Raw genomic sequence first — 14505 nt, 5'->3', positions numbered from 1 at the left:
TTATCAGAATGGTCTACATCAGTGAATCTCAACCAAGGGCAGCCTTGTACCATCCTCCCCCCCCCCCCCCCCCCCCCCCCGAGAGCATTTGACAATGTCTGGAGACATTTTTCATTGTCTTGAGTTGGAGACAAGATTGAGTAGAGGCCAGAGATGCTGCTAACAATCCCTGCTAACAATAGCAGAGGACTGCTCCCCCAAAATAATCTGGCCCCCAAGGTCAATAATATTGGCAGCTTGTTTGTAAACCCCTGGTCTGTTTTTTCCTCCCCAATCATTTAGTGTAATTGCTACACAGTCTTAACTCCCATGAATAATGTAGAAAAGCAATGGAAAAACTGAAAGGGAATAGTAATATCCACATTACTTGAGTCACTGGTTCTGAAAAAAAAATAAACTGTGTAGTTATGTTTGAAAAATTATCTGCCTATGAAGAATGACCCTCTAAGGTTACTCGGAATCCTCTCCAATATGTTCCAATTGTATATATTCCTATGGCTTCCTAATTGGCTTATTTATTTTAGATATCTCGTAATGAGAAGGGATGGAAAAACTGGTTTGATAAAGATGCTCCAGAGGAAGAAATTATCCCTGATGGATATAGTGATTCACTGGATACCTGCCGCAAACTTTTGCTTATCAGGTGAGAATACGTATTATTGGACTTAGAAGGTTCGCTCATCAGATTACAAAATTACAGATGTTACCTCAGTGAGTTTACTTCTCTATGTCCAAGTGGGTAATCTAAGAAACATGTGTGCTTCCAAACTGCAGTCTGCGATGGCAATTCCTTCGTTCATTGACACGCAAATAAAATGATGATGGTGGGAGGGAATGTCAGTGCTTTTAGCAGAAAACGCATGAAAAATATACCTTTATTATTCTCTCTGTTCATCATTTACCACTGAATGAGTCACCTATTGTTGAATTTACTTGATTAAAAAAAATAGTCCTCACAAAGTTGCAAGGCAATTAGTCTATAAGCTGAAATTCAATTTCATCTGAGAAAAAAAAAACCAAGAATTGCCTATTGAAATGTATAAATGTTGTTTTGGCTATTAAAATGGAAACAGATTTGGGAAATGATGTTAAGGAAGGAAATTCTTCTTTTCTGTCTCACTTTTCATGTTTTCTAAATATCCAATAGCTCAAAGAAGCTTACGGGAAGGGGTGTGTGTGTGTGTGTGTGTGTGTGTGTGTGTGATTTGTAAGCAAGGCAGGAGGGTGGAAGTAAGGAGATGGGGCCACCAAAAGAGCAACCAAAAGATGTAGGATTATTTTGGAGTAGTTTTGTCTTCCCTAATATTAGTATGTGCCTGAGCTTGCATTTCTTAGAACAACTTGTTTCCTGGACATTGTCAACTCTTTGAGAGTAATCAGAGTGACTGATCGGCAGTGGTGATTTCATGACATATGGAGTATGAAAGGGCTACTTGTTGGGTTTTTTTATGTTTATTTATTTGTTTTGAGAGAGAGAGTGAGCACAAGCAGAGGAGGACCGGGGGGGAGGGGGTAGAGAATCCCAGGCTCCATGCTGTCCGTGTGGAGCCCAATGTGGGGTTGCTCAAAAACCATGATATCACGATCTAAGCCGAAGTTAAGAGTCAGACGCTTAACTGACTGAGCCACCCAGGTGCCCCAGGAATACTTGTTTTTATCAGAATAGATGTGTCTATCTTTTGTCCATCATTTAAAAATTGAATCCCCCATGCCAAAGGAATAGTGCAATCTACTAGCAAATAAGAATCTATAGAGCTTGTCTGTGATCCAAAATATCAAATATCAAATGATATTTACTTGATATGTTGCTGTGTATAGAACCTACTACAGTGTAGGCTACACAGATGGTATTCAATAAGTGCTTGCTGATCAACCTACTTTTGACAACGCTGATACTTTAATTCTCTTTAATACACTTGAACACTGCAGAGCTTCACAGTGTGCAGCAGGTTGGCCCCTATTGTCTTCGGGAGCTGGCAGAGGACACCTCCCCTTGTGTCCCTGCTGAGTCCCCGCACCTAAAGTGGGGCCTGATGTGGCAGGCAGAAGATAAATATTTATCAAAGAATGGATGTGGTCCTACATATCAGTATGAATAAGGAATTGCTTACCTGAAGCCGATAGCCTCAGTGACTAGGGGTAATCATTGATGTGGTTTAAAAAAAATAATTAATTAGGGGCACCTGGGTGGCTCAGTCAGTTGAGCATCGGACTTCTACTAGGATCATGATCTCATTGTTCACGAGTTTGAGCCCCACATCAGGCTCTCTGCTGCCAGCACAGAACCTGTTTCAGATCCTCTGTCTCCCTCTCTCTCTGCCCTTCTCTCTCTCTGCCCCTCCTCTGCTCTCACGCAAACTCTCTCTTGCAAAAATAAATAAACATTAAAAAACTTAAAATGAATGAATTAAAGCTTCAGAGTAGTTGGTGCTTCTTCTGAAAATGAGACATTTGGATCAGCTGCCTTCTAAGTTCCCTACTGGATTAGCAATAGACCGTTTTTACCTGCTCTGCCCTATTTCTTCCCAGTGCCTCACACCAAAACCACATGATTAAATTTGTATTCATTGAGGGATGGAAAATCTTCCCATCCTTTTTTACTCAGATCTGAAAAAGGAATGGGAATTAGCTTTTTGTCCTTTGCTAATTAAATACGTTTTTTACATGCTTAGAATTAAATAGAATAAAAAACGAACACACTGAATTTTTTCATGTAACTTGTATTCATTTCTAGGTCTTGGTGCCCAGACCGTACTGTTTTTCAAGCAAGAAAGTATATTGCAGATTCTCTGGAGGACAAATACACAGAACCAGTTATCCTAAACCTGGAGAAGACTTGGGAAGAAAGTGATACACGGACACCTTTGATATGTTTCCTGTCCATGGGATCTGATCCCACAATTCAAATTGATGCATTGGCCAAGAAACTGAAGCTGGGTATGATCAGAAATTTATGCAATTTAGTAAAGCCTCTATATTTTTGCCTCAAACATTGCCTTTCATAATTTCATAACTGATTCTTAGAAGTGTATCTATAAAACTGAGTTAGAAAAATATTGAACTCTTTCCTGTTTTCAGATCTCCTGGTATGTAGGTATGATACAGATATCTTTGTGCAGAAAGAAACACACTTATGTTCTATATATATTTTTAAGTAGTAAGCAGATGACCATACTACACAGAGAGCAGACTAGGAAGAATGAACATACATAGGCATTGCACTGTCTATATAAAATTACAAAAAATCTATTTTGGGGGCGCCTGGGTGGCTCAGCCAGTTAAGCGTCCAACTTTGGCTCAGGTCATGATCTCACAGTTTGTGGGTTCGAACCCCGCATCAGGCTCTGTGTTGACAGCTCAGAGCCTAGATCCTGCTTCAGATTCTGTGTTTCCCTCTCTCTCTGCTCCTCTCCTGCTCACACTATGTCTCTCAAAAATAAATAAACATTAAAAAATATTTTAAAAATCTATTTTGTCACAAGTTGAAAAACCGTAACCATTATTATAACACACAGTAATTTGGGATTTATTCATTCACATTTTCATTCAGTAACTTGTTAGTACAGGCAGCAAGCTAGATTCAAGAAGTTGAACACAAAATTGCTGGGAAAGACAAGTACATAAACATGTAATTGTGACAACTGCTGGAAGAGGTGTAGACACACTTATTACAAGGTCCAGAGCTCCTCTGGCTGCAAGGGGTAAAGAGGAAAGCACCAGAGTGATGGTATTTTGAGTAGGGCCTAAAAAGGAGTTAGTTGAGATCTTACTAGGTGGGATGGTGGGAGACACAAGGTAAGTTGCTCCAGGGGGAGGAGGCATGGCAAGGAATTAGAAACACTTATGGTGAGAGCAGTAACTGAGTCAGCAAGACCAAAAGATAAGGACCTGTGTGATGCAGAGCACATCTTGGTAAGACTGAGCCATCCTTTTATAGGATGGCTGTTTGTAGGAGGGCTGTTTATCTGCTCTTCACACTCTGGAAATCTGAATATTGTTGGACTTGCCATTTGGTATCTTTCAGGTTCACATCTCTGTAACTACCCCTTATTGGGTTAACTCATTTATGTCCTTATAAAGATTATAAAGGTAATTTATTATGCATAACCAAACCTACCCTATGAAATAAAACTTACATTGGGTTTATTATTAAGTTAACATAATGTGACATAAAATCATTAACCCTCTCCAAGTATTTGCCATGCCATGTGTCCTGCCCTAAAAAATTACTACGAATCATTAGCTTAAGGTATCATGGTCTATGGTCACTCTCTCTTTTCTCATCTTGACTTTGCTCTGTTCACTGTCACCATACCCTTCTATACTCTATATTGATCTGTGTTTTAGTGGCCACTTTCTTCAGTCTGAACACTGACACTCAATGTAAAGAGCTTCCAGGTTCTAATGGCAACTTTTGGTGGTTAAGTATTACTAACCATCTTTAAGGAATGCTGTGTTGCTCTGGTATTTACAGCAACATGCCAGTCATCTTCATTGGTCTAAGAGTGATGCTTCTCTTGCAGCCTTGTAGCTTGCAAATCTCCTTCAGATGTGTTCCTCTCTGGATATTTGTCCAGTTACTTTGTCCAGTGGTCTCACCTCTCTCTGCTCATGGGTTCCTTTCTACTGTCTTACTATGAACCAATCTCCATGTGGCAGAACTCTTAGTCTCTGTTGGCTTGTGAGCTTCACTGCTTACGTGGTTAGTTAGTTCAGCATTCCCAGGGAAACTCCCCTTACTCTCTTGGCCCCGGGTCCAGATAGCAAGGGGAGAAGTTCGTTGGTTTTGCTTTGGTCATGTGTTCCTTTCGGGACCAATCAAGGAACCGTTGCTCTGGTGACAGATTCTGGTGACAGCTGGAAGTACCTGTATGGGGCTAGAATGGGTGGGCATTTCTTAGGGGATATTGTTCCTGGAAGATGGGCATGTTTTCAACTAGAATTACCATTTTAAATGACTTCAAAATAATGCTATTGTCTAGGACAAGGGTTTAAGAACAGAATTAAGAAATTCAGAGTTTCCTTTGGGAAAAATTATAACTAGGACATTAAACAAATACCTAAGGCTGGAACTGTGCTATCATCACCTTTACAGTTATGACATGTTATCATACTACTTTGCTTGGCAATTTGGTGATTTCCATTTCTTGCCACGACTTAATTTTTCCAACAATTGTTCAACCTTCTGTTGGTTGCTTTGTTAGGATACTAAAACAGAGTAGATTTAATGTTGATCCTAAAGGACCCAGTGAATTTTATAAAGAACTCTTTGCTGAATAATTTTTGAGAATGCTAGAAAGTCTCATGCTATTCACTATCCCCCAAATATCTGTGAAAATGAAACTATAATATGTACAGAATAACATATTAATCTAGTCTCAACTAGAAAGATTTTATTTGGATAACTGGATAATAGACAATCATAGAATGCTCAAAGTGAATAGGCTGGAAATCTTGAAATCCAACTACCTTATTTTACAGCTGGGGAAACTAAGGTCTAGAGATCAGGCCAGACAGCTGGTTGGGGACAGATCCAATTTAGGCCTTATCTCGGGGCTTCCAAATTCCACTGCAATGGTCTGCTCTTTCAGTCCCTCTCACTGCCTTCATTGGATGAATTAACCAGTTACCAGACAGCAACTTGAGGAATGGAACCAAAGTAAATACATTTTTAAGAAAAGAAAAGCTTCTCACTATGATATTGTCGGGCACCTGTCAGATTCTGCATTGAGAGATTTGGATCAAATCAGTTCTTCCCAGAAGCATGTGTGCCTGGGCAAGAGAGAAGACAGACGCCTTTAGCAATGAGAACCCTACCAGAGCTTGGAAAAAGGAGAAAAAGGAAGGATGGGTTTGAAAATTGAATCCAAATACAAATGAAAAAGAATAAAATACAAACCCACAAATATCCTGAAGTAGAGATGAGGAAATGGGCATAATAACACATATAGATGAAAAAATTTAAATAGCAAGAGAATAGTATATAGTTATGGTAATAAACCTTAAAATATCATTAAAATGTACAAGTTTGTAGAAAAATACAAATTTATAAAATTTTCTCAGAAAAATATACCAATAATCAAGATGAGAAAAACTAAAAGTTTTGACATTATGACCTCAGCAAAGGCCCTGGGCTTGTTTTTGTTTTTGTTTTTATTTTTTATTTTTTTTTAAATATTTTTTATTTATTTCTAGGAGAGAGAGAGAGACAGCGTGAGCAGGGGAGGGTCAGAGAGAGAGAGGGAGACACAGACTCTGAAACTGGCTCCAGGCTCTGAGCTGGCTGGCAGAACAGAGCCCGACGCGGGGCTCAAACCCACAAACCGCGAGATCATGACCTAAGCAAAAGTCGGACGCTTTAACCGACTAAGCCACCCAGGCACCCCGTTTGTTTTTAAATAAATCCTTTAAAACTTTCACATACTTTATTCCATTTCAGAACATAGAAAAATATGATACATTTTTCTCTTTATTTTAAGGGAATAGCATTATCCTGATAGAAACAGATAAGATAGTAACTTCATAAAAGAAATAAAACTACAAATTGACCCTATTTATCAATATAAATGTAAAGATCTTAACTAAAATGCAAGCAAAAAGAAATCATTGTATCATTAAAAAAATAACATGCAAAACAATAGTAAATTTCCTTGACCAAGAAGGAATGAATGGGTAGGTATAAGAAAGATATAGTATTAAGAAATCTCATCACAACAATAAGTAAAAGACTTTTCCTTAGGCGATCATATGCTGAAAAGTCTTTTTACAAAAATTAAACATTTTTATGTGACTTTTAAGAAGTTTATACATAAAAATATTTTATTAATATGATAATGAATATGAACTTCAGACATAAACATTTTACTTACTGGTAAACAACTAGACACATTAAAGTCAAGAATAAGATAAAGATGTCTGCTATCACCAGTATTATTGAGCATTGTTGTAGAAGATACAGCAAATGTATTGTAAGAATCATAAATAAAAGATATAACTATTGGAAAGGAGGGACAAAAATCATCATTATTCTCAGGCAGTGTAATTGTCTAACTAGAAACACATATGAATCAACTGAAGAACTATTAGATTTAATGGAACAGTTTGGTAAGGTGACTGGTCACAAAATAAATATATTTAAAAAATCAATGGAACATCTTGTGAAATAAAATGTAAAAATCCCATTCACTATAACAATAAAAATAAAACTGAGGAATAATTTTTAAAATACCTGTTAGAAACTATAAAAGGTGTAATGGTAGGGTAGAATAAATGGAGAGTTAAACCACATTCCCAGTGTAAAGATTCAATATTGTAAAGATGTCAATAGTCACTAAATTAATCTATAAATCGAATGAAAGTCTAATTGAAATTCCAACTATATTTTTTGTTATAATTGGATAGTAGAAAGATCTTTGATCATCTAAACAATAAATGGACAAGAATAACCAAGAAAGCTTTGAAAAGGAAAAAGAATAATGGGGAACGAGCACCACTAGATTTGTAAACCTTTATCAAATGGCAATAATTTAATCAGTGTGGAACTAGCTCAGAGTAGATAAACAGATCAATAAAGCAAAATGAAAGGCCTCAGATTAGGCTCTAGTATCTATAATAAGCTTAGTCTATGATAAGATCCACATTTCAAATCAATGGAGGAAAAATGGATTAGTCAATAAACATTGTTGGGCTAGCTGGTTAACTTTAGAAAAAAGTAACAATTTTATCTTTAAACTCTAAAGGAAATTCTAGGTTAATTAAGCTATAAAAGAAAAAAGAATATATTGATACTATTGGGGTAGCTAAGATTTTCTTAATCATAGTATCAGATTCCAAAACCAAGGGAGATAGTTTGGCGTGATGAAGTTTTGAAACTTCTTATGTCAAAGCACCATTAGCCCAAATGAGGATAGACATGTGGGCTGAGAATGACAGCATTCCATTTCAGCCGGAGAGACTGTCAGTTCTTTTTTTTTTTTTTTTTTTTTTTTTATTTCTAGGAGAGAGAGAGAGAGAGACAGTGTGAACAGGGGAGGGTCAGAGAGAGAGAGGGAACACAGACTGTGAAACAGGCTCCAGGCTCTGAGCTGGCAGTCAGCACAGAGCCCGACGCGGGGCTCGAACCCACGAACCGCGAGATCATGACCTAAGCGAAAGTCGGACGCTTAACCGACTAAGCCACCCAGGTGCCCCAAGACTGGCAGTTCTTTTTAATGTATATATCACAAATCTTTAAAATATTTGTATGCTTTGCCTTGACTATTCTATATGTATGAATTCCTTCTAAGAATGTGTCAAGAGATACCTATCAAAATTTATATACAAAGATGTTTAATCTAGTGCTATTTATAATGTTGAAAATTTGAAAATGTCTCAAATATACAAAAGGCTAGAGGTTGAATGAACAAGAATGCATCAGCATGATGGAATACTATGGCACCATTAAAAACTTTTCCAATAATATTTAGTGACAGTAAAATACTCACAATATACTGTTAAGTAGAGATTTAAAATAACATCTGTAAGTGCATGTATATATATAATACATATGTATATATAAGTTTTAATATAGATAGGTCTGCAATCCCTTATTCAAACCTCTTGGGGCCAGATATGTTTCCGAAATCAGAATAGTCCAACTTTTAGAAAGATAGTATCTCATATATTATGTAATATACTACAAATAGAATATTAATATTCATAGAGATAGAGGTTAATAGCCTCATATCCAGTCCGGTCAGGTTTTGCCACTAAAGTGATTTTTTGCAAAATTTTCAGTTTTCAGAACATTTTGAATTTTAAAATGAGGGTAAATGATTGTGGATTGTGCATATTAAAAAGATTAGAATGAAAATCTAGAGAAGGATATTCATGATTTTCATTTTCTTCTCTATACCCTCCTGTATTTTCCAGTGCTTTCGCTGTGAGCATGTACTACTTAACTAGAAATAAGAAATTTTTAAAAAAGAAAGAGGAAACAGGAAAGAAATGGAAAAGCAGTTGAAATCTTACTAAAGTCTCTCAAAAAGCCCAAACCACCAAAGTGTAATTATACTTGATTATCTGCAGCAACACTTCCTACAATACTTTCTGCCTCCATCTTTCTTTTGAGAGCTCCTTTTATGATGTTGTGGCATCTTTCTTTACCCTTTCTAGAAAATTAGACTTGTACTGAATCTTATCTCACTGGCCCCTACCCTTTGGGACCTTTTCTTCTTAAGGGCAAAGCTTTGTCACTTTCCCAATGTCAATCAATCTAGTTCCAGATCATTCAGAAATTGATGAAATATTTATTAACCTATGTTAAAAATGAAGAAAGTTTGCAAGTCAATAACTTAAACCTCCGCCTTAAGAAACTAGGAAAAGAAAGAATAAATTAAACCCAAAGCAAGCAAAAGGAAACAATAAATATTTCAGTGGAAAGAAATGAAACAAAGCATAGAAAAACAACAAAGAGTCAACACAGTATCTTCTTTGAAAAGACCAACAAACACCTACTAACAATCAGTAGTGATAAAAACAAATTAGAATGCTGATAATATATTGAGCCTCACTTGATAAGCCCACCACCACAAGACTGAAATATGCAGAGATTAATTTAAATTATCCTTTTATAAATATCATAAAACATTATTTGATGATCATTAACTTGCCCAAAGTCATAAAGAGATAAGTGAACATTTGACGAGAAGGGAAATAAAGAGTGATACAGAAAAATTCACTCCCAGAACTTAGTAGACAAACCATGGAAATGAGTTCCAAGGGTTATGACAGAAATAGAAGCTTAAATAAGAAAAGGGGAAGTCTCCATAATGGATAATATATGCCATTACCTCACAGTAATAAACAAACAAACAAATAAATAAAATAAGAAGGAAAGAAAAGATTAGAAAGGAGAGGAAGAAAGAAAAAAGAAAATACCAATAAAATTGACAAGTCTTCCGTTTGACCAAGAGTAAGGGAGAGAAGACTAAGTTTACTAAAATCAGGAGTGATAGGGGGAACATCACTATTGACACTACAAAAAATTTAAAACATAATAAGAGAACACTATGAACAATTATGTCAACAAATTAGATAACTCTAAGTGGGCAAATTATTAGCAAGAGACAACTATTGGAAGTGACTCAAGAAGAAATAGAAAACCTGAACAGAACTATAGGAAGTAAAAATACTGATTTATTAACCAAAAACTTCCACAAAGGAAATAGCAGGGCCAGATGGCTTTACTGGTGAATTCTACCAAACATTTAAAGAATAACACCAATTCTTCACAAATTTTTCCAAAAAATAAAAGAGGAGGGAACACTTCCCAACTCATTTTATAAGACCACTATTACCAAGTCCAGAACAAAGATACCACAAGAAAAGAAAACCAATATTCCTTATAAATAGAGAAGCAAAAATATTCAACAAACTACTATCAAACTAAATCCAGCACCATATAAAAAAGGGTTATGCACAGAGTGCTGGGGGGTCTCAGTCGGTTAAGCATCCAATTTTGGCTCAGGTCATGATATCATTGTTTGTGAGTTCGAGCCCCACACTGGTGGGGTGGAGCCTGCTTGGGATTCTCTCTCTCACCTTCTCTCTCTGTCCCTTCCTGGTTCTCTCTCTCTCTCTCTCAAAAATAAATAAACTTTAAAAAAATAAAAAAGGATTATGTACTAAGCCACATGGATTTATTCCAAGAGTGCAAGTTTGGTTATATATGAAAATTAACCAATAAAATATGCCATATGGATAGAATAAGGGATAAAATCTACATCATTATCTGAAGAAGCGCAGAAAAAGCATTGAAAACAATTCAACACTCTTTTATGATGAAAACAAACAATTAAGAATAAAATGGGATAAAAATTTGTTCAAATGAATAAAGGGCACCTACCAAAACCCCACAGCTAATATCATATTTAATGGTGAAAGGCCAAATGCCTTCCCCTCAAAGATCAGGAGCAAGACTCACCCTTCCATTCAGCACTGAATTGGAGGTTGTAGACAAGGCATTCATACTGGAAAAAGAAATAAAATGATTTCTATTCACAGATTACTTGATTTTGTATATGGAAAATCCTAAGAAGTCCACCAAAAACTATCAGAGCTAATAAATGAGGTCAACAAGATTGCAGGATACAAGATCAATATTTAAGAGTGTTATTATTTTTCTATGCAATAGGAAGAGCCATCCAAAAATGAGATTATAAATGCAATTCCATTTATAACACTATAAAAAATACTTAGGAATAAATTTAACAAAGAATTGCAAGACTTACACATTGAAAAGTACAAAACATAATTGAAAAAATTAAAGAAGGCCTAAATATATGAGAAGATATCCTATGTTCATGGATCAGGAAACTTAATATTGGTAAGATGGCATTGCTCTCCAAATGGATCTACAGATTTAACACAATCTCTATCAAAATCCCAGCTGCCTTTTTTGTGGAAATTGACAAGCTGATCCTAAAATTCATAGGGAAATACATGGGACACAGAATAATTAAAACAATTTTGACAAGGAAGAACAAAGCTGTAGGTCTCATACTTCCTGAATTCAAAACTTACTATAAAGCTACAGTAATCCAAACAAGATGGTACTGGGATAAAGTAGACGTTTATATCCATGGACTTGAATTGTGCTCCCATAAATAATCCCTTACACATATATGGTCAAGTGATTTTCAACAAGGGTGCCAGACTGTTGGATGAGGGAAAAGATGGTCTTTCCAACAAATGGTGCTGGAAAAACTGATACCCACTTTTAAAAGATTCAAGTTTGACCTTTATATTATACCATATACAAAAATTAACTCAAAATTGATCAGAGACAAATGTTAAGAGCTAAAACTATTAAACTCTTAAAGAAAATAGTAAATCTTTGTGGCTTTGGATTAGTCAGTGGTTTTCTTGATACGACATCAAAAATGTAAACAATAAAAGAGAAAATGAATAAATTGGATTTCATCAAAATTTGAAACTTTTGTGCTTCAGAGGGCATCATCAAAGAAGGTGAAAAAGACAACTTACAAATGAGAGAAAGTATTTATAAATCATATATCTGACAAGGGTCTGGTATACAGAGTACATAAAGAACCCTTACAACTCAACAGTGAAAAGTCAAATACCCAATTTAAAAGTGAGCAAATAATTTGAATAGATATTTCTCCAAAGAAGATATATAAATGGCCAACAAACACCTGAAAATATCATCAACATCATTAGTCATTAGGGAGATGCAGGTCAGAACTACAATGAGATAACTACCTCACTCCCACTAAGATAGCCTGAAAGAAAAAGATGGGCAATAACAAGTGTAGGCAAGGATGTGGGAAAATTAGAACTTTTATGCATTGCTGATGAGAATGTAAAATGGGGCAACTGTTTTGCAAAACAGTCTGGCAGTTCCTCAAAAAGTAAAACATAAAGTTACAATATGATCCAGTAATTCTACTTCTAAGTATATACTGACGTGAATTGAATATATGTCCGCACAAAGACTTATACACGAATGTTCATAGCATTCATGTTCATTATTCATATTAGCCCAGAAATGGAAACAACCCAAATGTTCATCAGCTGATGAGTGGGTAAACAAAATATGGCTCATCCATGCAGTGGACTGCTACTCAGCCATAAAAAGAATGAAGTTGTGATCCATGCCACAACATGAATGAACCTTGACAACATTAAGCTAGTAAAAGAGGACAGAATCAGAGATCATATATTGTATGATTCCATTTATATGAAATGTCTAGGATAGAGACAGAAAATAGATTAGTGGTTCCTGGTTTGGAGGGGTCCTGGAGAGTGACCGCTAATGGGTGTGGGTTTCCTTTGGGTGTTATGAGGATGTCCTGGAATTAGATAGAAGTGATAGTTCCACAATGTGATGAGTAAACTAAAAAACATTGAATTATATACTTTGAAAGGCTATATTATACCTCAGTTTTAAAAGTTTAAGGGAATAGTTATTGAGCACCTTCTGTGTGCCAGCCACTGTTTAGGTGCTGGGCTAGCCACCAGGGTCTAAGTCCTCCCTTTCCTGGAGCTCACATTCTAGTGTGGGAGTAAAATGGACAATAATCAACAAGCAAGTGAGTATATACTATGGTAACAAGAAAAGTACATAATATGCTAAGAAAGAAGCAGTGTGAGGGGCTGACTGATGGGTGACCTGTGCTGTTTTACATGGGATGGGCCAGGGAAGCCTTGCTAAGTGGGTGAGGAAGATCTGCGGTGTGAAGGAAGAGAGACAGTGCAGCTCTCAGGGAAACACCTTCCAGGCAGAGGGAACAGCAGTGAGGCTGGAGTGTGCCTGGGGAGCAGGCCAGTGCAGCTGGAGGAGAGTGAATGGCTGAGCGGGGGAGAGTGGTGAGGTAAGAGGTGTGTGTGTGTGTGTGTGTGTGTTCATGTAGGTGTGTGTAGAGTGTGTAAATGACTGAGGGGGGAGAGTGGTGAGGTAGGGAGTGTGTGTGTGTAGTGTGTTTGTGTAGAATGTGTGTAAAGTGTGTAAAGAGTGTGTGTGTAGAGCGTATACAGTGTGTGTGTAGAGTATATATGGGTAGTGTGTATAGAGTATGTATGTGTTTGTGTGTGTAGAGTGTATGTCTAGAGTGTGTATAGAGTGTGTACCTGTAATGTGTATAGAGTGTGTAATGTGTGTGTGGAAAGTGTTGTAGAGTGTGTAAAGTGTGTATGTGGAGTTGTGTGGAGTGTGTAAAGGGAGAGAGAGAGAAAGTGTGTGTGGCCACAGTGGGGGCTATTGTGTGTGGCTTTAGAGGCTGGAGCTAAGAACTTTGCATTGGATGTTGGATTTTGCTCTGAATGAGGTGGGAAGCCATCAGATGGTCCCAAGCAGAGGAGGGACGTAATCTGATTTAGGGTTGATCCTCTGTCTGCTGTGGGAAGAACTTGTAGGGAACACGAGTAGGGGACAGGAGTTCGAGTGAGGTCATGGTTAAGCTATTGCAAAAATCCAGGTGAAAGGCGATAGAAAGTGGAGATGTGGAGAAGTGGGCAGACTCTGGGTGTGTTTTGATGCGATGCCTTTGAGACTCCTCCTGATCCATTCATGGATCAATGTTAGAAACTCAGGCCACCTGAATGGAAACCAGCTCTTCCTTCTCGAAGGTGCATTTCAGAAGAGTTGGAAGGAGAGAGGAGATAGACTGTGGCTCACACTCACATGTTAACCGTTTGTCCCTATCAAACCTTCTCCCATTGATCTGAACATCTGTGCGTTTTTCGAATGAAGGGCTCAGCATCAATCGCGTTGAATGATCCAGAGCCTCCTCCATTCAAGTCCCACCTCCCCTTTCCTCTCCTTTGGTAGGTTGTGCGGATTCTTCTTGGCTGCCTCTGAGAGCATTGCCTGGTTTACCCGAGCCTCTTGCAATTCCTGATTCTACAAGCAGTGCTCTTTTATCCTCTGTCAGACACCCTTGCAAAGTTTCTCCCTGGGACCCTGAGCTTATGAATAATCTCTAATATTGCAATGTACAAAGCCTC

The 14505-nt window shown here is 37.2% G+C and overlaps 1 protein-coding gene across 1 annotated transcript in view; it reads left to right on the top strand.

Annotated features, from left to right (window-relative positions):
• DNAH8 (dynein axonemal heavy chain 8) overlaps positions 1-14505 on the top strand; it is a 318105-nt gene that overhangs the window by 238717 nt on the left and 64883 nt on the right. The window contains exons 77-78 of the mRNA XM_039235325.1: positions 525-643; positions 2735-2937. Of these exons, the coding sequence (XP_039091256.1) occupies positions 525-643; positions 2735-2937 (322 nt within the window). The remainder of the gene's footprint in view (positions 1-524; positions 644-2734; positions 2938-14505) is intronic.

The sequence above is a fragment of the Hyaena hyaena genome, unplaced genomic scaffold (genome assembly GCF_003009895.1).
Source record: "Hyaena hyaena isolate Hyena2069 unplaced genomic scaffold, ASM300989v1 scaffold_96, whole genome shotgun sequence".
Lineage (NCBI taxonomy): Eukaryota > Metazoa > Chordata > Mammalia > Carnivora > Hyaenidae > Hyaena > Hyaena hyaena.
This window is presented reverse-complemented; position numbering and strand designations above follow the sequence as displayed.